At 39.6% G+C, this 22,904-nt stretch overlaps 1 protein-coding gene across 1 annotated transcript in view; it reads right to left on the bottom strand.

The window, feature by feature from the left end:
• The window catches only part of myo6b (myosin VIb), a 35,228-nt gene extending 13,031 nt beyond the window's left edge, over positions 1-22,197 (bottom strand). Inside the window, exons 1-24 of the mRNA XM_069152330.1 lie at positions 22,120-22,197; positions 18,991-19,137; positions 16,348-16,417; positions 16,185-16,258; positions 15,618-15,747; positions 15,128-15,233; positions 14,708-14,763; positions 14,514-14,611; positions 14,264-14,428; positions 13,482-13,562; positions 11,533-11,713; positions 10,504-10,648; positions 8,990-9,147; positions 8,501-8,592; positions 7,937-8,009; positions 6,558-6,685; positions 5,666-5,761; positions 5,014-5,184; positions 3,110-3,148; positions 2,794-2,887; positions 2,177-2,307; positions 1,856-1,933; positions 1,616-1,745; positions 492-582 (exon numbers count right to left, since the gene is read on the bottom strand). Of these exons, the coding sequence (XP_069008431.1) occupies positions 492-582; positions 1,616-1,745; positions 1,856-1,933; positions 2,177-2,307; positions 2,794-2,887; positions 3,110-3,148; positions 5,014-5,184; positions 5,666-5,761; positions 6,558-6,685; positions 7,937-8,009; positions 8,501-8,592; positions 8,990-9,147; positions 10,504-10,648; positions 11,533-11,713; positions 13,482-13,562; positions 14,264-14,428; positions 14,514-14,611; positions 14,708-14,763; positions 15,128-15,233; positions 15,618-15,747; positions 16,185-16,258; positions 16,348-16,417; positions 18,991-19,107 (2,504 nt within the window). The 5' untranslated portion in view covers positions 19,108-19,137; positions 22,120-22,197. The remainder of the gene's footprint in view (positions 1-491; positions 583-1,615; positions 1,746-1,855; positions 1,934-2,176; positions 2,308-2,793; positions 2,888-3,109; positions 3,149-5,013; positions 5,185-5,665; positions 5,762-6,557; positions 6,686-7,936; positions 8,010-8,500; positions 8,593-8,989; positions 9,148-10,503; positions 10,649-11,532; positions 11,714-13,481; positions 13,563-14,263; positions 14,429-14,513; positions 14,612-14,707; positions 14,764-15,127; positions 15,234-15,617; positions 15,748-16,184; positions 16,259-16,347; positions 16,418-18,990; positions 19,138-22,119) is intronic.
• Positions 22,198-22,904: the final 707 nt, after the last annotated feature.

Raw genomic sequence — 22,904 nt, 5'->3', positions numbered from 1 at the left:
TTTTTTTTTTTCCATTTTTAGTTTTTTACTGAGAACAGATACTGTTCAGAAGAGCAATACTTGAACTACACGAGTGCTGGTATAACATATTTTAAGTGCACATATCACCACTCACAATCAAAATCTGCCTCTAAAACACAGTCTAAAAGATCCATCATTTGTATAACTGCTTATAATGGCACCATTTTTCCAAATGCAACTCACTACAGCAGGACATGCAGTATTTACCAAAGCACTACAGTGAGACTTTATTTCTCCACAGATGACTTTTTAGATTCATCGGTACTCATAAATGCATGATGGGGGGGAAAAAGCCATCAAAACCCACCAAGCGTAAATCCGTTTAAATAAAAACACAGAGAGAACAGGGATGAATAAAAAAAAAAAAGGAAGCAAAGGCCACAGACAAACAGGAAAATGGTCAAATGGATACATGAGAGAAAGTGTGCATGCGTTTCTGTGCTCGAGGGTCGGTTGAGTAGAAGACTCACCGTGGCTTGTGCTTCTTCTTACACAACCACATGCGGACAGTCTTTTGAATCTTAATGCAGGCCAAAGCTCTGTACCTCATCTTGTTCCTAACTGTTGTTGGGGAGAAGAATGTTGACGCAAACAAAGATGTACAAAAATACTGAATCATGAAGGGCAGATACACATTTGCACTACTTGAAATTATTACATTCCTCAATTCTAAATTATTTGTATATTTGTTTGTTGTTAAAGGCATAAAATCCTGCTCTGCAAATAGGTAGTACATGGACAAAGTTCAACAGTTCACAGTTAAGATATACATCAAATCAATCGAAATATGATACGAATGCTAATAAATCCATGCATGAACTGCTATTATGGGTACTATAGAAAAGGTATGTACTGAACTCTCTCTCTCTCTCTCTCTCTCTCTCTCTCTCTCTCTCTCACACACTTGCTCACACTAGTGAAACGGTGATAATAAGTTGAAGTGTTCAAATAACAGGAAGGAATATAATAAATGACCAGGGCCAGGGACATAAATTTCCTCGGGCCACTTATGCAAAGAATGTGTGGTCAAACCAGAGGCAGCGCTCTGTTATAACCGTAATGTAATTTCATTTCATGCTTCTACAGAAATAAGCAGAAGGCAGCCTGCACTTTGTTAAATGACGGAAACCAATAGCTTGGCACTGAGTGTAATGGTACAAGGAACTGCTTTTAGACGACTATTCCATATTGCTAGAGGCTGCTGCTTTCAATATTCAGAAAGAAGGGAAAAGTGTGACTCAGGCTGTGTGGCATATGGTGGCACAATGAAATGATACATATACTATATAAATAAAGAACTAAAACCTAAATAGGAAGTCGAACACTGGCTTTTTAGATAGTCTTTTTTTAAAACAGACATAACCTTAGTAAATACAGAAAGATGTTGGATAGTTATTCTTCTTTGCAAAAAGTGGTAAATTATTTAATCTAAAACGCATCAAAGGTAGACAAATAATGCCGTTAGAGGAATGACAAAACAGAAATCCTAATTAATTCAACTATATTATACAGTAGATAAATATTCATGTTGGTGTGTTTGAGGCTGCTTGATTTACTCGTTATGACTTCTGTTGTGATGGTGCATTTAACCTACGTTTGATGACAGACAGGCAGCACCACTGGACCTTCTTCCAGAGGCTGCACGACAACCACTTGTTGACTTTCTGGAGCAGCTCTGCGAGGTGGTCTGGATCAGACTTCATGATCTGGTCAAACTCTGCAAACTGATACAGAACACGCAAAACAAGCCATGAGCCTCGTACTGTAGTTTTAAGGTAATGGTATTCTGTGAAGCTGGAGTTACAGATGATGACCTTCTAGATTAACGTCTTACCTTACCAGGACGGAAAAACACTCTCGTCAATCCAAACTTGAAGTCTTTATCATTTAGTCCAAGAGCTTTGAACAATGCCTGCAGAGGATTCGTATACGGTGACACAGCAATCATGTATATGTGGTAAGCATTTACCACTAAACTGTGTATGTTCTTTAATCATTTCAATAAAATAGGGCAGTGTGGCTTTCGGCATTTTTTTGTTGTTGTGTTTTATTACACAACTAATTAGGCTTTATGTTCCAAAGATGAGCAGCACACAGCAGTACACACTGGATTTCTCCAGTAAAGGAGGAAACTATTCCAATTATATAAGTCTACCTTGCAGAAGAGTCGTGGATTCAGCCGTGTAAGTTTTTCTGGCATATACTGTTTATACATGTTGTAGAGCTCGTGGAACGGGGCCCTGGAGGGGAACCCCCCCTGCATCAGATCCAACACCGACACCATGCCTGATCAAGAAAAACACACACGGAAACAGAATGGTCTTGATGAATAACTGCTACTGGAAAGAAACATCCTCCCTCACAAGTGGCATATCGGTGTGTATTGTGTGCACACATAAATGTATGTGAGAGAGGGAAAGAACATTGTTTACTTTCATGTAATTACCAACACAAACCTTGCTCTAAGATCAAATTAACTTCTACATGAAGAGCAATGTAGAAAGAGCATTTATAAAACTATTCTATTTTACATGTTTTTGTAAGCAATCTGAAGTAAATACCAGTCTTTGGAAAAAAACATTTTATTGTCCGTGTCCAAAGTGGAGGTGCAGCAGCTACAAAATCATCAACATATTGTCATATTGACATATTAAAATATACAATAAGCTGTATCAGTATTGTGGTCTTTACTCTGTATTCGATATATTTACCTCAGTTTAAGTGAGTTCAACCTGTGTATTTACTATACTAACAATACTGTTTTGGTCATACCTGAGCATTGCAGCTGGGACAGAATCAGAGCCCCTTCGAACTGGTGGCTGACCATCTTCAGGTTGGGTTTAACACAGCGGATGAAACTTGAGCCCTGTAAACATGAAGATTAATCAGGAGAAAAATGGTCTGACTCAGCATGATACTTCTCAGTTTGAACCTGCCGTCTTTAAACATCTGAGAAGAAGTGCAGTGCAGTCATAATTCAACAAATTCAGTGCATACTTTTCTGTGATTTGTTTTGTATTGTTCCGATTCTGAATGAATATCTTTTGTGCAAAATACACAATGAAACTTGGATGTCAAATCTACTCACAGTGCTGCGAAGCTTCTCCAGCAGCAGGTTCAGTTGGGTCTGTGTGTGAGCAGACAAAGGGAACTATTTATTTATTTGTTTTAAACATAGATTGTAAATAAAAGGGTTTTAAATATTCGTGATGAAGCTGTTTGAAACGAGGTATGAGTTTTAGACATCCTGGTGGACATGTGAGGATTCTGGGAAAACAGTCAACAGTCATGCTAGAAAAAACGCAATGTATACAGAAAATACTGTGCCGGAGGACTTATTGAATAAATGATGAAACAAATCATGATTTACAGGCCTAAAGGAGCTTAATACTGCGAGAAAACACATCATACATCCCCATCTCCATAACGACAGCTGATTATGACAATATATTTAAATGAGTTTCAAACTATAGAAAATGAAGCCAAATAGTCACACGTTTCCTCTACTTAAACCTGCTGTAACGGGGTCTACTTTCTCCAATATGTCATTTTTTTTATTGACTGTGTTGTTCTGTATGCTGGACATTCCTCTCGCTCATTTGATCAACATTTGAATGAGTTTAGAACTTGTGATGTTTGTGAAATGCTTGTTAATGGTGTTTAGTCTTTTTACTCATAGAGGTTTTCTGAGGACTTCAATTCCCTGACCTGCCTGAGCTTTTAAGGAGGAGTACACTTTCCCCTTTTAAGAAGTCTATCTGGGTTTTTTGTTGTTGTTTTCTGTTGTCATGTTAATCACTTCCAAAGAAGGACATGTTTAAGTTTTGAGAATTCCTCTTGAGAAGGTAAATTTGATTGACAGATTGATTCTACCTTGGTCAAATTGGCACTTATCCCACAGATCCTCCCTGATTGGCCACAGAAAGAAGGTGACAGGGTATAAAAGGTTATGACAGACAGAAAACTGGTTGGGCTGTTTTGTATTGTTTACTCTCTGGAAAAAGAAGGAGAGCAATATTTTGTGCATCTGTGGCTTTTTTTTTTGTGGCCTGTCTGAAGACATTTGATTTACTAAAAAACAAAACAAAATCAATGTGGCATGCTGGTCCATTCTTCCAACTCATGTTTCCAACCATCTTCCAGTGCAGCACACACACAATCTTTGTACTTGAGTGCATGTCTGGAGAATCAGATATGACAGCAAAGAAGCTACATTAGTAAATAAGAAACCCCCGAAACTGTTGATAATGATGGTGCAGTTGATGGAAATGACAAAGTCCAACACAGAGGAAAAAGAGTCAGATTTCTTTGGCTCTGTTGATGCGTCAAACATGCAGCTGGCTTATTCAACGCACTTCTGTGAGAAAGCCTGAGTGTCTCATCCTTTCTTTTATGTTTTACTACCTCTGTTGTCCACCTCCTTTATGTTATACTTCAAGCTGACTTTATCCAGCTTTATCCACCAAGGAAAGGTTTCTCAGGGGAAAAAGGTGGGAGACTGGAGGAAATCTAAGAGAGGACGCTTGAATAAGGAAGGGAAGCAGGGATGGGAAGAAGAGTGGGGAGAAGAAAAGTCCCAGAGAACAGGTCTGGAGATTAAAGTTTACTTTTTACGATGAGGAGCTGAGAAATATAATGGAGCACTTAACAAAGTACTGCAGCCTAAAAATGTTAGAATTTAGTGGATGCTCATTAATATGAAAAAAAATACTATTTTATTTTCTGATTTCTTTTTGCCCGCCGTTTCATTCATTCATTCATTCATTCATTCCTCCCCAGATATCAGTTTGTATCAGTGTCCCATTGTTTTAATAATGACAGAGGAGCCAATTAAAACCTTGTACATGTGATCTCTGTTTATGTTCATGGTTCAACCTCAATTTGCAATAATGGTAAAAATGTTTCCAAATAAATATCAAATCTATTTTTGCCAGACGTGATGATCTCTGGTGAAGTTGTGTCCAAAAATGACAAGCTTTATCGGTTACTGACCTTGAACTTGTTGCCAACGCTGATGAAGCCAAGTTTGCCCGCCTTCTGTTTGGAGTCCTTGGAGGTGTTGGAGTTCTCAAACAGCTCTCGAACAAATTGGTCTTTTGATTCACACACTAAGCTCTCCAAGGACATGTGGAGGGCATCGTTATTCTTCTCCACGAAGCGAGTCTGTGAGCACACACATGCATACACGCACAGTTAATGCAGACTTTTATATATATTTGCAAAATGCAAAACCAAATAAAGAAGATGTCAGCCTTATACCCAACTTTTGTAACTTAAAAGTGATGTACTGTTGTAAAATTTGTACGAGGACAACAAATGAATGTGTTAAAGTTAAGAGTATAGTAAACTGATAATACTGAGGCTAATGCAACAACTGCTTGCTGGCCAAAGCAAACAATTTAAAGATGTAACCTTTCATTCATTTCATTTTTTTCAGTATTCTCTGAGTCTATAGATCAAACAAAGAAAAGATTGATCAAGAAATCAACTCAACAATGACAATTATCATGAGCTCAACATGATTTGCTTCACTCCTGACTGGCCAAAAATAGAAGTATTTGATGGAAGATTTTCTTCTACTGAATTCTACGAGTACCATTCAGCCCCAACAGCTCTGTGTAACGAGATCAGTGTTACGAATTACCGTTTCATAGCAGACTGCTCCCGCAAAGTGCCTGATGATAAAGCCTTCGTCATCCCGGAGATTCCTGTGAATGGTCAACTTCGACTTCCTGGGAACCTGAGTGGGAGAGTCAAAAAGAAAATCATAGTGTTAAAACACATATTGATTTCCCCCAAACCCTATCCATCATTTCTACAGTAGAATATTGTTTATCCATGCCACTATTGAATGAGGAGGGCTACTTTGGAGAATGAAATATACGGCCCATTGAGGTCCAGTGAGAGTCAACCAAAAAAAAAACCCCAGATATAATGTATTAATACAGGTAAAATCCTTTTAACATATTTATGTTGAGGTTTTTTGAAATGCCTTCTTGTGTTCCTCACATGTTATATCGGACCCCCATGAATCAATTATTCTTCAGAATAAATATATATATATAAAAGTTGAAGCTTCATTAGTTTGATCAGTGACTGTAAAGCAGACAAGTTAGCTCACAGCATATTAAAGCACTTTAGATGAATTTTTCACCCTATTAAACATATAGAAAAGTCTTTATTCGAGTGATACAGTACACCACAGTAAACTGTAGCTGCAGCCTGCTATACCATAAAGCCTGAACTGGTGCCAAGGCTACATTTCTAAAAGCATTCCATGCTTGCAGAGACGCAGGCAGAGTGATCAACAATAGTGACAAAAGCAGCGACAGGGGGCGGGACCGGGACTGTGCGTGGAAGAGTAAAAATGATCACAATGACGAACAAAAACAACAACAACGTGCTGTTACACATATCCAGGCTGACAAAAGAACTTAGTACACAAAGAAAGAGAATGATAGCAGAGAGAAGGTAAAGAAAGAAGGCGAGACGAAGAATAAGAAACAGTGAAAGGAGAGAGCGTTGAGAGGTCTGACCGTCAGTCTGAAGTGGTCTTTATGCTTGCTGTGAACAGCCAGTGCAAAGTGTTGGTCGCTGGGCTGAGGAAGACGGTTCTCTTCATCCAAAATGTCCAGGACTCCCACCAGCTTTGCTTCCACTAGATCTAGAAATGACAAACATTTATCCATCAGCCACCATATTATAATTTATGTTTAAGTCCAGCTCTCCAATGCTCAGTGAAGCACCTGTATGAATAATAATATCCTTATGCCTCTGACGCCAAATGTTGAAGTAATTTGTCCTAACACGTCCAAAGTGGAAATATCTATTCATCCAAAAGTTTCAAATGTTTACAGACGTTTGAGAAACAACAAAACAAATCATTTGCTCCTAAATGTTTTGTTTGTGAATATGAGATTTATTGGAAATTTCCACTGTTTAATGTTTCTGGATGTGAATATTCAACACACAAAACATGTTCATCAGGATGCTCATTTAGCCATATATCTGAATTATTCATACGACGTGCTGTGTTTGGAAAATAATCTGATAGCCAAGGACCTCAGAAAAGAATTTGCATGTACAAGCACCTGTGCATAAATCCTGAAGATTGATGAGTGAATTAATGGCCAACCCAAACGGTCATTTGCAAGTCATAAATGTTATTCACGGCTGTCAGTTAACCTCGCACCTGAATAATCACAGTTTTTGAAATACAAATCAAACTGCTTCACCTTGATGCACTGAGTACTTCATCCCATTAATTCGAGGATACATTTGAGGACGGAGACAAGCAAAACAAGGGGGTATCATTTCTACGGCTTCTCGCAGCACAATAGAGGCCATAAAACCCACATATACTCATTATGCTTGTTCCCTTCAGACACACAGATATGCCAGCCTCGAGGATAATAATGAGAAGTCGGTATTTTTGTCCCCCTGGCAGGTGCATTTTCGCTGCTCTGACGTGGAGCCCAGAGGAATGGGCCCAAATGAATGTTAGGCGGGTGAGCTGATATGACACTTGAACCAGCCTCAGTACGTTTGTGGCGTGTGGGTCTCCACACACAGCCACATCTCTGTCAGTAAATTTTGTATTTTACGGCACAAGCCTCTCAAAGGCAACACTTTATCATAATGATGAGAGTCAGTTCCTGGACCTGTTTTAACTGAGGAGGACCATCCAAGGTACAGACAGAAGATCAAAGATATCAGTACACCCCATACACATAAACCTTTGATCTTCATCATTTCAAACCAGGACAAGTCAGCCATTTTAACAGCATCAAAGTCCTGAGTCATGTTCTTTACTATTGAGCTGAGATATTCTTTTTTTTTTCATTGAGATGTCGCTGTGCGCACAGGGAAGTAGTAAAATCTGAAAAGAGTGTGAGATCTTGACACAGAGACTTACCTATGCAGTCCTGGTTGTCAACATAATGCACCTCATTCACTCCAAGCCCTTCCTTTTGATAGAGTTCTTGTTCCTGCAAAAATATCATCAAATATCACAAATCAACACCGACAACTTAGTTTTGAAAATGTCCTGATATAAAAGTTTGTTTTGATTTTTCTGGGTGGCCTCAGAGCATCATCCCCGGTTTAAAAAAAAAAAAAAAAACAAGCAAAAAATCCCATCAAACCGACAACATGCGACTCAGATAATGAGAAAGGGGCATAAACCCAGAATTGTGGCGCATTAATTGTAGACCTTGGAAGAGAATAGCATTGAGAGATCACAGGAGAGAAACAAGCCTCATCATGTCCCTTGAGAAATTAGCATTGTAATGAGAGCGCACGGGAGAGATGGAGGGAAAATATAAATGAGAAAACAGAGAAGCTTTGCATGCCAACCACTTCCTCCAGGCTCATGAAAGAGTCAGTACATTTGGGTTGTCTGTGACATGATGTGGCAGGTTTCCCAGGATCAAGAAGTAAACCACACCAAATCACCTTAATCCACACGCTGCTCACCCACCTCCTTGAGAATACGCTCGTTGAAGAACTGCTGCAGTTTCTCATTGCAGTAATTGATACAGAACTGCTCAAAGCTGTTATGCTCAAAATACTCTGAGAGGAGGAAAAAAAACAGTGGAGGAAGAAAAAAACATAAATTTCAATTAATTCCCAAAATGAATTTTTTTTTTTTTTTTTTTTTTTGCAAAGCCTGTATTAATTATTGCAGTGGGGGAAATCATTTTTCAAGCAGCAGCCTCGGTAATGAAGTGTATATGCATTAGGGTACTTAAATTAAGAGACATGCTGCACAGACAAGTGTCTCTTCATTAGACTGGATTTTTAACACAGCAATGAAATAAATCACACCTAGGCAAGAGCAAATTGCAATTAATCTGGGGAGCGGCACAAACACAGATTTACAGTATGTTTGTTATGTGATCAGTTGTAAAAAACTAAAGCTAATCTGAAACTTCCAACACTGTGTCGGACACTAACGGCATTTCATTACCAAACCCAGCGATGTCCAACACGCCAATAAAGTTGTTTGAAGTCTCAAAAGGGAAACATTGATTGACTCGTTTGACCACATGGTCAAAGAGGCGGCTGTACACCGCTTTAGCCAGGGCATCTCGGGCATTGTTTGCTTGTTCCACCTTTAGAGGCACCCTGGAGGGACACACAAAGTGGGACAGTGAGAGACAGCTTGAAACTGGGACGTTCTAGTCTCTTATTAAACCTCTCTCTTTTTTCCTTTTTTTTTTTCTAATTAACCTAATTATCATGTGGCAGCAAAAGTTTAGTTGTGTTGATGTGACACATTTTGCCAGATAGGGTCTTTTTTATCTCTACAGTCAAGCAAGGTGATTGTTTTAAGATGAGGGTTACTGAGCCAAAGGGAAGGTATTAAAACTGAAATGTGAACCTTGAACTCTACTAGGCTCTCTAATGGCGCTTCAACACCATTTATGTTTAAATTATTTAATGGGGTTGAAGAAGAGCAGCTCCACGGAGGCCAAGAGTTCAACTCAGCTGTCCCAGCTGGGAAACAGTGGAATTTAAAATGAAAAGGTCTCTCTTTCCCTGTAATATATCTTTACCTTCTATTTTCTTTTAATATTCAACCCATCCAACCCTTCAAAAACCTTCATCCATTACAAACAGTTAACAGTCCACCTATGCCGCGGCTAAGGCAGTCTATTCAGACAGAGAATTCCCGAACTTAAATGCATTGAAAACACGAGATTCTTGCAGTTTATCTCAGTGACAGGCATTTCTATATGTTGCAATGTTTCATATGCACACCAGTTAAGATAGTCAGTCATCCCTGATACCGCTGCATCCATGCACCCCCCCCCCCCCCCCCCCACACACACACACACACACACACACACACACACACACACATCCTCCCAGGGGTAGGGTGGATTTGTCTGGGGCTTAATGACAAAGCCAGAGTCCCCTCTGCTCCACCTGCTCCCCAGACACAGGGCCTTTACTGTACTGCAGCCATGCTCCCCTGCCTCCTCAGATACAGGCTGCATTATTTATGTGGAGAAAACACTTCCAGGCCCGGCCAGCATCTGGCCCTGTTGAAATATTAATCTACCAAACCTGGCCCCATCACTCAAACACCACATAACCACCACAGGAGCAGTGCCAATACCATATTCTCCTCTGAACATGTTTAACTTGCAAGAAATTATCATTCATGTCGAGGTAAAGGCAACATATTCCAAAAATACACCTGCATTTGTGTCGCTTTTACACTGAAATGCAGGATTGTACAAGCTGTGAGTCACCTAGCATTTGTAATCATAACACAAGTGCCTCGCCACAGACTGTGCCATATTTGAATTTGAATTGGTTGTCGATTTACTTCACTCAGTTCAGTGAGTTCACATGCCAGGTTGTTAGGCAGTTAACAATGATTGTAGCCTCTCTCATTCCTTCTTTCCTCCTTTAAAATAGTTTCAAAAGAAATTGCACAGATGTTTTGAGGCTCAGTGTTGCCGTTGTTCTTACTTGATAACTGTTCCTTTAGCGCCCCCTGCTGTAGTGAGCATGACCCTTGTTGTGAGGCTGACACGCAGGTCGTCCTGGTCCAGGCCCAAGAGATCAGCACAGTACTCCAAAGTCTGGTCCGACTGATTCTTAAGGATACAGCCACCTGAAACAAATAAAAACACAAACACAGGCCTTAAAAATTACATTGTACAACAAGCTGTGGTTCTGTTTGAGCCAGATACTCTTCTGTCAACATACTTCCTGCTAATTGATGTTAAGTATTCATCAAGTTTTAACGGAGGTTTTGCTATTGTGCCCGGCAGTGGAACACATGCAACGAGGTATTTGGAACGAACCAAAAGCAAGTGTTCTATAAGTAAGACGTGTAAAAGTAGGGGCACCTCCCAAAGTCAGACTGGGGGAATAAGTGGTCTAATAAGAGGTCTGTGTGATTGGGAGATTTGAAAACTTCCCCAAAGAAAAGTTTAAGGGTATACTTATTTCACAGAGGCTTTGATTAGAGACACAGTCAGAGAAAGAATGAGCAAGGAAAATAAAGGGAACAAGAGCTCATGGTTGCCAGGGTAACTGAGGTCCTTTATCAGCAATTCAGACTAAACTGTGGTCATACCCAAGGACATAGCTCTGCTCTGATGTTATATCCAATAGCACAAATATTGGATTCTATGTCCTACCCTTTTGTGGGAATTTTTTTTTCTTTAACTTGTTTTGTATTTTAATTAGGTGTATATTTAGTTAATAAAATATTCTACAAAAGGAAATATCTATTTTCTACTTTGAGGCAGCGGAACAGAAAGAAAAGATAGATGATCTCGTGGTTTGCATAAATAGTGAAAACCGCCGTGCGTAAAAAGTTTAAACAAAAAAAGCAAGCTCCAAAAAAGTACAGGTAAAAAGACGTCACATCATGGTGACATAATCAAAACAACCTTCACTGCATCATTCAACAATCCCCCTGTAATGAAAAATTCTCACAGATGATCTTAAAATGATAGCAAACATCTGTAATTATAACTTCTGTCAAACCGGAAGAGCTCCCCGTTTCTTCAAAGTCAATGTTGCCCAGATGCAGAACGCCAGCGACGACCCTGAACAGGTCCAGCTTCTCGGTGTCATTCAGACCGATCTTCTTCATGGCCACACACATCCTGTTGAAGTCACCCATGTCGTCAAGAAGAAGGTCCTTGAGAGCACCCGTCTTTAGATGCTGCAAATGAAACAAGGGAGTTTTACACGGTAAAGACAAAGGCAGTGTTTCAAAATTCACCAACACCTCCACCACCAGCACACAGCAAGCACGCCATCCTATGATATGAAGCTGTTCTGCTATAGTATTTGTGTCTCCAAAAGTCCTGACAACTACTGTATCTATACATTTTATAGGAGAGAGCCAATTTAATATTCAGAAATATGTGATGAAAGCATAAATGATGGAATCGGAAAGAACAGGAATACAGTGTGAAATGTCACTAGAACAGAACACTAATGAATCCATGAGGAGGCAAGATTGAAGATTGAAGATTAGAATACGCAATTACTGTTTAATATGTAAAGACAAAGTGATAATTTACGAGGGCTGCACAATTATGACTAAATTCATACTCTAAATTCATACATTCAAAGTGTCCTTAATAAACATTGATTGCACACTACGGAGAATATGCAATAATTATGCAGCCCTGCACTGTCTGGCTGAAAGAAAAGCTGAATAATCGAACAGTCTTTGGATGTTTCTATTCAAGAACCACGTACTTCCCCCCCCAAAAAACCAACCCTGACATGCACAATCAGACAAAGAGGAAGCATGCACTCTTTTTCCTGTTTGCACTACAAACAGAAGTCGTCAAACCCAGGAGTCCCAGTGTTTGGTTAAGGATAAAAAGTAGGGAGCACAGAGCCCTGAATAGAAAAGACACATCACCTTATTGTCCTATATATAAGACAGACATGTGGTGGGACAGATAGATGTACAACAACTTAACTTGCAGCATATTAGTGTCACACGCTTTTAATTACAGTAGCAGAGCTCACGGGGTTTCCATTATTTAATTACTACATGTTGGGAGCATAAACTACACTATGCATGTTAAATACAGACACTTTGACAAGTCATATATATTTGACACCTACATAATAAAATCCCTTTAATTTACTGAAATTCTAGTTTAAAATAAACTGGGGCACAAGAAAAAAAAAAATGTAATACGCAATTACTGTTTAATATGTAAAGACAAAATGATACATAGAGCCGTTCAAAAGCTGGACAGTTGGGTTGACACTGCTGCCCCTGAACTATTAGAAACAAAACATTTATTTTGATTACAATCGTTCAATTCAAGGGCATGAATAAGCATTTCATAACAACAACATATACATGTTGTGATTGGCCTTTTGTTTATTGTCCTTTCACCTGATTTTTCCTCAAACTTTGAATATCACAAAAGAAGATAGTATTCCATGTTACAAAGGAAGAAGTGAAATGAACGTGTATAATTAGTCCCTGAGAGAGCAACACGTCACACTCACTCTTCTAATTGTTTCATGATATTAATTACACGTCTCCTGCAGGCTTTGCTACTCAATAAGGTGTTGCTATTTAGTGTCATCCATAATTCATCAAATACACAAACCTGAATTAATTTCTGAGCAAAAAATATTGTTAATGAACAATTCCTGCATATCATTCCACCTTGGCAGCCGATCTCCTTGAATCTGATCTGGCTTTGTTTTTTAGTCTAGTGCTTCCTCGTTATTGTTAGGAAGACAATATTGAATATATCAATATCTGACTGCTTTTTGCACAATTCAAAGGTGTTACATTACAATAAATTGTCATATTGCATTACCACGTATAAGATACCCTGATGAAAGGTAAGCAAAGATCATTTTCAAAATTAAACTGTAACTAATAGCTGAAGTAAAATCCTCATGTATTTGGGTTAGAGGGATTAAACCAGAACAGAGCGGGACATTACCTCAGGACTCTTGCGGTTCTGCAGGATTTGTTTATCAGAGTCCTTAGTGGCAAAGTATCTGGTACATCCTCGGTTCAGGTACTGCAACAGAGGAAAAACAACCAAGAAACATTTTAACATATTTAATATTCTGATAAATTTAATTCACTCCTGCTGGCAAATCTCCTGGGGATGTTTGTATTGATTTTCATCATCGAAAAATATTAATATGTTGTCTTCTAATATTGCTCCACAGCTGACTAGTAGTCAGTTGCAGAAAGTAATTACCTCTGTTGATGTGGGTGTCACCTCAGGGACTTGATACCACGATAAACATCTAAAGGAACCGTTTGAGCTGCTTGTTGTTCTGTTAAGTGTTGTTTTTTAGAGCATGCAGTGGAAAATAAACGTTGGGGTAAACACCTTTATGCTCTCTGACTGTGCCCCCGCTGAGCTGATAATTGCATTCAAAAGAGACAGAATTCAATTAAGAAATATGTTGTGACTGATTTCACTTGGGAGAGTTTTGGATTTGTGTAAAGACATCACTAAAACGAAGCTCATGTGACATCTAGTGGGCGTCCAGAGAACTGCCAAGCCAAGCCAAGAAAAAAAAAAAAAAAATCCAGTTCAATGACATACAAAGTCAATTTAAATATATAAAAATGATCATTTCTGCTCTCTTACAAAAAGAAGATCACAACTTCTTTTCATTTGAGAATGGCAAAATTGAAATGATCCTAATTTCATTTCGGCTCAACATACAGAGAAATGCGTTCACTGCCGGTTCTAAGCCCACTGACCCTGAAACTGTCTGGAGAGTCAAGGTGTAATTTCTTCTTTAGATCCTCAGTCGCTCCGGCACACAGCCTGTAGAAGATGTGGTAGTTCCTCTCGTCGTTACTTTGCATGCAAATCCTCGACTTCTCCAACAAGTAATGGGAGACGAATCCACCCACAACTGCATTCTGGTGGCACCGGAGACAAATTAAGAATTAAATGAAGAAATATCATAAAATACAAATGAGATCATAATCAGGCATCGTTCCTTACTTTGTCATTGAAGTGGATTTCTACGAACTTCCCAAAACGACTGCTGTTATTATTCCGGACTGTTTTTGCATTTCCAAAGGCCTCAAGGAGGGGATTTGCTGGTTTGAAATGCAGAAAGAAAAACACACTGAAGATCACCCTGTCCCAAACATTGCATACACAGTTGATACATGTTTATTTTGTTCGTGTATTACCTTCTACAATTCTCTCATCGATATCTTGACCACTTCCATATGTTGTGGTCAGATATCTGCAGGATGTGGATGAAATGACAGTTTAAAAGAATCAAAACACAATCCACAGCTGACGTAACAATCAAAACAGAAGCGTTCCCTTCCAAAGCCGCTATAGTTGCTGGATATACAGCTGCAGAAACAATGATAAAGCACTTCACTTTGACTGTCCTACTCATTTTTACATTGTTTGGAATAGCCTTTTAAAAAAGTCATTAAAAACTTATAAGAGATCAGCAGCAGAAAGGAAATTATGTATACAGAGAACGAATACAGTATTTTGAATTTAACCGAATTATATCAAAGTGAAGCGGAAGGGAGAGGATCGAAGGTGAAGAGACGGTGGGGATGGGATGCAGAATGATTCATCTGTACTCATACCTGAGAACAAACTTGGTGTTTTCAGTCTTTCCAGCCCCAGATTCACCAGAAACGATGATGGACTGGCTCATCTTTAAAACCTTCATGTCCCTGTAGGCTTTGTCCGCTAAATAAAAATAAATTAAAAAAAAACATGGGTTGCTTAACTTTCTGGCATAATCATGAGTCAAATCATTACCATCAAAGTATAGCTATCAAGCTGTCTTAAGAAATATAATGAGGGGGTGGCGGCTTCCAAAGGAGGAGCATGAAAAGTACTGTACACTCCTTATTAAGTGTGTATTATGTGTATAGTATAATTACTTTCACAATTAGGATCATGAAACAACAAAAGATGCATTACAATGCATTCCCCCCTATGAACTATTCTGGTAAAGGGTAATGAGGTCATTTTAAGAAGTTACCTTCCAGTGTCTCACCAGTTTGAAAACGTAATGTATTTCAAACATACCCTCTTACTTAAAATTGACAAGCCGATGTGAGTTCTCACCTATTGCATAGACATGAGGTGGCAGAGTGCCCAGTGACTTCCCTCGGTACGACTTGATGGCATCTGGGCCGTACAGTTTTGGTATGTCATAGTAAGGGTTAACAGCTATCAAGATATTAGCCACATAAGTCTGCAAGAGAAATAAATACAAGCATGATGAGGGTCAGTGCATTTGAATAAGTTCCTAAATATCAAAAACGCATACAGCCTACATTACTGAACAATGAAAGACCACAGAGGTGAAAAGAATAAAAACAGCGAAGGCTGGTGAGACACACCTTAACTTGTTTCAGTGTCTCTCATCGAGCAGCTGTACCTCATTTCCTAAGTGAGTGACTGGGGTCAGGATTGGGTTTGCCAGTCTGACCCTTTTCTAGCTTCCCTTCCCTCTTTACCACCTGGTACTTCTCCCAAGGGAAACAAGGACAGGGATCCTTTCTTTCTGCCCTCCAACCTGCTGCTGTATCTCCTTATGATGCAACTGATAGTAATGTCTTCAGGGCATTGCAAGAGCATACGTGTAAATTATGCTAAGGCAGATAAATATGGAGATAAACAAAAACCTACATAGATGTGGTCTTTACTGTACCGCACTCTGACATTGTTGAGAAGAGTGGCTTCATTCAAGTACATAAGGGAACCTGAAAAAAGAAAATACAATTAGAGGTTAATTCTTAGAGAATAACTCCTGTTAATAATGATAATATTTTTTATTCCAGTAAAGACTTACAGTTGTCATCTACATATTTGTTGACATCATCCTCTGCTGGGAACACTTGGCTCATCGGAGCAAGAAAAGTCTGCAACACAGTTTTACTTATTGTAACATTTATATGATGTCATTTCCAGGGCAGACAGACATGCTACAAGTGGCACTGCCTCTACTCATCCCTGTCAACATTATTTACAATATTATTCATGATTTACTTCTTGTTGTTTGGCAAGCTTATGACACAAAACAAATGCTTATTAGGATCCTAAAACAGAGAGACATACTAAACATCATAAACTGCTCAGCAAGCATGCATAACATGAAACATTCATCATGCTTAAAGATCACAGTAATCATGTTTGGTGCGACATGCTCCCGGGCTAAATTAGTTACTGATATTTTCACTCTATTGTTTAAGAGTCTGAGTTAATGGAAATAAACTCAATAGAACAAGTCGGCTGTGAGAGAAACAAGGGAGACATGGCAGGATGATGAATAATTTGGTGGGAGAGCAACAGGATATGAACACCTGACTGAGTAAGTGAGCAGCGGGTATGTGGTAGAGAGGAGGTGATGCTAGAGCTCCGTGCTGCTATTGTAGAAGCCAATCAAGAAGCCTGATGATGCCACCAATAACAAAGCAACCGCACATGAGTCAGTAGCTTTGTTCCCGACAGTATATATCAATAAAATAAACTGTCCTCTTCTGCATTTACATTTAATGTTCATTACACACTCCCTGTATAAGTACCGCTGCTTGTCTGTGGGAGTAGATCCACTCTGTGCTATGATGCATGGTTTATTACCACAAACAGCCTGTAAGCATAAACAGAATGTGCTTTGTGTGTCCGCTCCGGGATCTTGGCACAAATCGGACAAGGTCCTCCGACAATGGCAGCCATGTGAGAAATGTCTAAGCAATAAAATTGACAGAGAAAAAGAGGCAGCCGGGCAGAGGGTCTATACAGGGCTGAGGCACTAACGAGCTCGACACTGCAGCAAAAAAAAAAAAAAAGAACTCAATGGGCCTTTCATTCACTCTCTGAGTGGGACAGAGTTTATGCTTTGCAATAAGGCATAAACGGAGGATGACCATTCAAAAGTCGCAGCTATTTAAAAAGGCATTCAATTTCAACTTCGTGAAATCTCCAGCTCCAAAATTTTCCTGGTGGTGCACAGAGTCAATCCTGTTTATGTCAACCAAACTCATTAATCCCAAATTTGCCTCAAATGGCAGTACAATCTGTGCAGCATACAACACATCCACAATCCTCAGGAAAAACTTCCAAAAAAAAAATGCAAGTGGTCAAAAATGCAGGCCAAGGACTTGGAGTACATTTTTTTTTTTTCATTGCAAGAAATTCATACTGATAATTTACCAAAGGAAGGGTTGCTTAAGCTATCAAACTTAGTAAAATACCCTTGTTATAGTGGACAGTTTGCATTAATAATAATCACATTCCAATCTGACAAGTCACAGTAAGAAAACCGCACATGCAAAAGATAAAATTGTCAAAGGCCAAGTTCCATTTAGCTGATTCATGGTCATGATATTGTGCATGCTGGTTCATAGCCACACTGTCATGGCTTTGTCGTGGAATATACGCTGCCTTCAAATGACCTTAGACCTTAGAATTTTGTTCACGAGTTGTGAGGCCATTGAAGATAATTTTTTGTTGGATGGTGGGTTAATAGTGTCATCTTAGTTGTAGTTTTTCTTCATCATTTAATAATATGCATAAGGAAAATGTTTACGTTTCAAATAGCCTATTTTTTTCCATCTGTTATTTGCCTTTGCTGCATTATGTTACACACCTGCTAGCTTGCTAAATTGTTAGCCTCTGTGGCTTCTAGACGCTGTCCATGTTGCTTAGCAACGGAGTACTCACTTCTTAACACCAAATATACTGTGCACATGAATTTTCATGCTGTAACCACAAGCTTATGAGTTCCATTTTAAGTGATTATTAATGCTCTTAAGAACATCAGTGACTTCCATACTATGTAGTCAAAATGTTCTGCAGTGCATGCTGGTACACTAACTAGCTCGTTGGCACACCTAAATGGAACAGAGCCATCAATAATGTTCGTTTACACGCTTGTACTAAGCCTGTAATAACAAGCCTGATTTGAGACCACTTCAAAAACACAAAAGCAGATACAGTACCGTACATGTGTTGTAAACATCAGAGGCCTGCTTGCTGGGGACACGTAATGGCTCAGGTGTAACAGGTGGCCTTTACCTCCTAATGAGCAGCGCTCCCTCCGGGCCACGCTATCAGCACACCTGCTGCTACTCTTTATTTATTCATGCCTCTGTACATGTGGTCTCTCGTGTTTCTCACATTTTACACATTGTTGTGCTAACGCCTCTCTCGCTGAAATCACACTTAAGACAGACTGAAACAAATTTACAAAATGTCTTCGACGTATGAATGTATGCATTTGTGTACATGGGGATTTGCCTCCTGGGATTGAGGTCTAAAACAACCCATGAATGTGCAATTCTCACCTCAATTTACAGAGCCACATGGAAGATAAACAAGCATCAATTTTTCCAAATGCAGCTCTTCACCCATTTTCCCACTTGGACCTACACTTTGCTTGTAATTGTAAAGTTTGTGTGTGTACGTACATGCTTGTGCTTGTGTGGTGACCCACCTTGCCCTTCTGGTTCAGTGGTTCTATGGTGAGCGTGTCGGCTCCTATGTCAACGATCATGCCCAGCTGGAACCCGTCGGTGGGGTGGGGTGCCCACACTGGCTTCCCATCCTCCATGGCTTACCTCCAGATGGAACAGTGACACAACTGTGAGAAGGAGAGAGTAGGAAAGGTGAAGAAAGGTGACATTGATGCAGAAGAGCACATTTGGGAAATAAAGTACAATACGCCATTTTTTAATTTCAAACAAACTGAGCGCCTCTAAGGTGCTCCCATTGCCTTTTGCCCAAATCTTGTATGTATGGCGACACAAAAAGCACTTTAACTTTTCTTTAAAGCTGCACAGCTTGCAAACAGAAGTTGATGTCATCATTGCTAATGTAAAGAGAGAACTGTAATCCCCTGCAATGGTAATTTCTCATTGTCACTGTACCATTTTTTTTTTTGTTTAAGTTCATTTGTCCCTTCAAATTGTCAGAGTCGTCGCTAAACCCCACAGTTCATGAAAAGCCTTGGCAACAGTAACATTTTGCAGTAACAGGATCATCTTTTACTAAACATGCGGACTATATTACAGTAGTTAGGCAGAACTAATACAACCTGAATGAATTACTGATCAAACTGATCTGTAGTGACATTCCTCAGTCATTTGCATTGTGAGACTGGGACCTGACCACCTGCTTTGCTTTCCACGAACAGGTAGTTCCTCCTACTGATCTTGTAAGAGAGGATTTCCCACTCTGAAATGACTGCAATCTCTTGTGAGGGACAACATTACCCCACAGGACCTGACGCACAGTAAGTGGCCAGACGACCAATCCTGTTTGGACTGTGTGGCGCCCAGGCTGAAGCAGCTACACATGAGACGATGTAATTCCATATTGAAGGCACTGCAGATTGAAAATGGAGGTTTTTTTGAAGTAACAATCTGTGGATTTGTACGCTATTTTGTGAATAACTGCGCACATAATCACAATAAGCCCATTTCAAAGGTTGAGCAACAAATATTTGAACATTCTGCTCAGTGGTTACTTTAAGAGCAGTTAGATCCTGTTGGATCATCTTCAGTTAAACGTGAAACCTTGGTTTTCGTAAGCGTGTCGTTAACCTCCGTTAATCTGACAATTGCAGAGTTCCTCTACGCAAAAGTGCTTTATGCTTGAGTATCCAATAAATTTCAGGGATTAAGGTCAAATGTCAGAGAGGGTAGGTGATAGAAACTGCTGATGCAGCCTCCGGCGAGGATTCGAAGTTCACCACGACTCAGCATTGAATTGGATCCAAGTAAAGTATCTGTTTCTTTTCTTTCTTTCTTTTTTACCTATATTTATCAAAATAACATGAATTGTACATTTATACAACACTTTTTTACATTACATTAATAATTCTGACACTGTTGTTACTCCTGCATCCATGTGAAAAGTACAGAAACAAGGGATGCAATCTGCTGGGTTCGGAGTAGCAAAAGATTCAATGGGATACTAGAAACTTAGGAACCAAGGTGGATGAATGTCTTCAAAAAGACAAAATCTGAGTTTCAATCATGTGAGGTCAGTACACAAATCTAAAACCAATGATTAAAGTTGAGTGCAACAAGTCAAAAGGCAAATCTGTAAATGTCACAGGTTGTATGTTCAGTACTCGTTGTCAGTTGCAAATTTGCAGCGTTAATCACTTGACTATTGAACATTTCAACTGTAATGTTACTGGTGAATTTACACAACACACACTTGAACTGAAACCACATTCAAACATAAGCAGGAGGAGAAAAAAAGCACCAGAAGGAAGGTCGGTAAGATTACATTCCCATTCTGTTATCTTCAACATTCAAGCGTGAGATCAAGGCCGGAGGGGATCCTTGAGACTGTATTTGTTAGATGACTGATAACTGCAAAGCTATTCCACAGTTCCCTACTGCACTCCAAGTTTCAAATACAGTTATTCAAAATTGGCAATACGTTCAAGACCTTCAGTGACTACACACATCTGCTATAAAGCAAATATTCCGCTGCATGATGCACACTGAAAACAAGATTTCTGCCTATTTGTCATGGCCGTCCGTGTTAGTCTGCTGGAAAGGCCGGTCCATACACAACACATCTGTCTTCATATGCAGCACCCCTAAATGTACCCAGAGCTCTGGAATTATCATGCTATCCTTTCAAAACGAACCTTCAAAATGATTCTGGTATATCACTTATTGTGATGACCAGCAACCTAAAAGTCTACATAACAAACCAAATGCGTCACTGACTGCTCTCAAAAAAACTGAGGCCTGTCCCTCGTGGGTAACTTTGACTCTGCGACCTTAAATCCTCTTAGCATTTGACCCTAATCCAAACAGAGAGGTGAGCCCGAGTGAGATCTAAGCCTTCCAAATAAAAGTCAGTGATCAGTTATGGGGCAATGCAAATCAGAAGGGTGTGATATGTCCAGTGAAACACAGAGACACGTACATCACGGGGCAGAGGACACATAAACACACAAACAGGCACACACACACATCAATGGACACTGGCTCACAGTTTAAGCAGGACACACAAAGGTACGCCTCTGGTTTCCTGCCTCCTGTTTCCTGTTCTCTACCAGGCAAAGGGGACATGGGAAATGCATTAGACATTTAACACAGGGCAGCAGGATGAGGGATGTACACAGAGGTAAAAAAAAAAAAAGAAAAAAAAAAAAAAAAATGTCCCGAAAAGACAGTAATGGGTTTAAGTGAGCTAGGAAAACTTGACCAAAGTGTGACAAAATGTTGGACACAGGAGAGGGGACGGTGTCATGGAAAATATATGAAAATAATAATAATCAAATACTTTAGTGATGTCACTCTTGTTGAAAAAAAAGCAGAGTGCTGCTGTGTCGTGACAGCTCAAGGCAACATTATAATTAAGAGAGTTTGTACTATCACTTTAAGTAACTGTTAGAAGAGACTATAACTTTACAAAGCCCCTTAGAAATAAGTCATAATGACTCCAGCACGAGAATAATGCAAGTAAGGCAAAATTGTAGACAGTCAGCACAGACAGAGGACTTCTGCAAATGCACTCACTCAATTACTGTTAATATAAAAAATAATACACCCTTGCTTATTCGGATAAAAAGTTAGACCAAACTCGGCACACTTACGACTTGTATCCTTCTATCAGTCAAATGTGCGTTCAGGGCGCCAGATCTGACTTTTATGCTCCTCATGCGGGTGTATGTCTGCAGCACTGGTCCAGCTTTCTCGCTCTTTCCTCCCGCTGCAGGACACAGGACGGATGAGGGAGCAGCAGGCTGTGCTCGGGCTCCGGTGAGCACCCGTGACGTCACCCTCGCTGTGAAGTGTTGAAGGTGCGTTGAGGTGTTGCTCGTAAGATCCTGTGTCAGGTAGCTTTTTCTGGTACTTGTGTTTTATCCATCTACAGAACCCCGCTGTATTCCACTGGAACAAAACAATAGCCTAAATGCAAAAAAAACCAGTCGAGTTCAGTGATCAAAATATTTCACTAGGTGATCAAAATAATTCGTTTTCTCTCAGAAACACTGCAGTTGGCTTCGTACAGAGTGAACTATGACTTCAACTGATCTTGCATGCTTTTTTCAAAACATGTTTTGAGTAAAATCTGGTAAATGAGATGGGGGGAAGAAAAGATATCAAAAGCAACATGTTGCTGACCGATGATCCTGGACAGATAGTCCTCCAGTTGTAGTTTGTAGCTGCTGCAGGTGGAGCTACTTTGAACCAGATAAATCTAAGGCCTCATCAGGTGAATATTGGGAGAGAAAAGAAGAAGAAACAAAGTTCTGATACACAAATGTGTTTTCAGTTTTTTCCCTAATCATTGATTTTTGGCACGATATTGAATCAGTTGAACATTTGAAGAAAGGACGTCAGAGGTTTTGAAAGCTTGTTATAACCTCCGTTGTGT

This window comes from Embiotoca jacksoni, unplaced genomic scaffold (genome assembly GCF_022577435.1).
Source record: "Embiotoca jacksoni isolate LCO1_2020_lvr unplaced genomic scaffold, fEmbJac1.0.p SCAF_18, whole genome shotgun sequence".
Lineage (NCBI taxonomy): Eukaryota > Metazoa > Chordata > Actinopteri > Embiotocidae > Embiotoca > Embiotoca jacksoni.
This window is presented reverse-complemented; position numbering and strand designations above follow the sequence as displayed.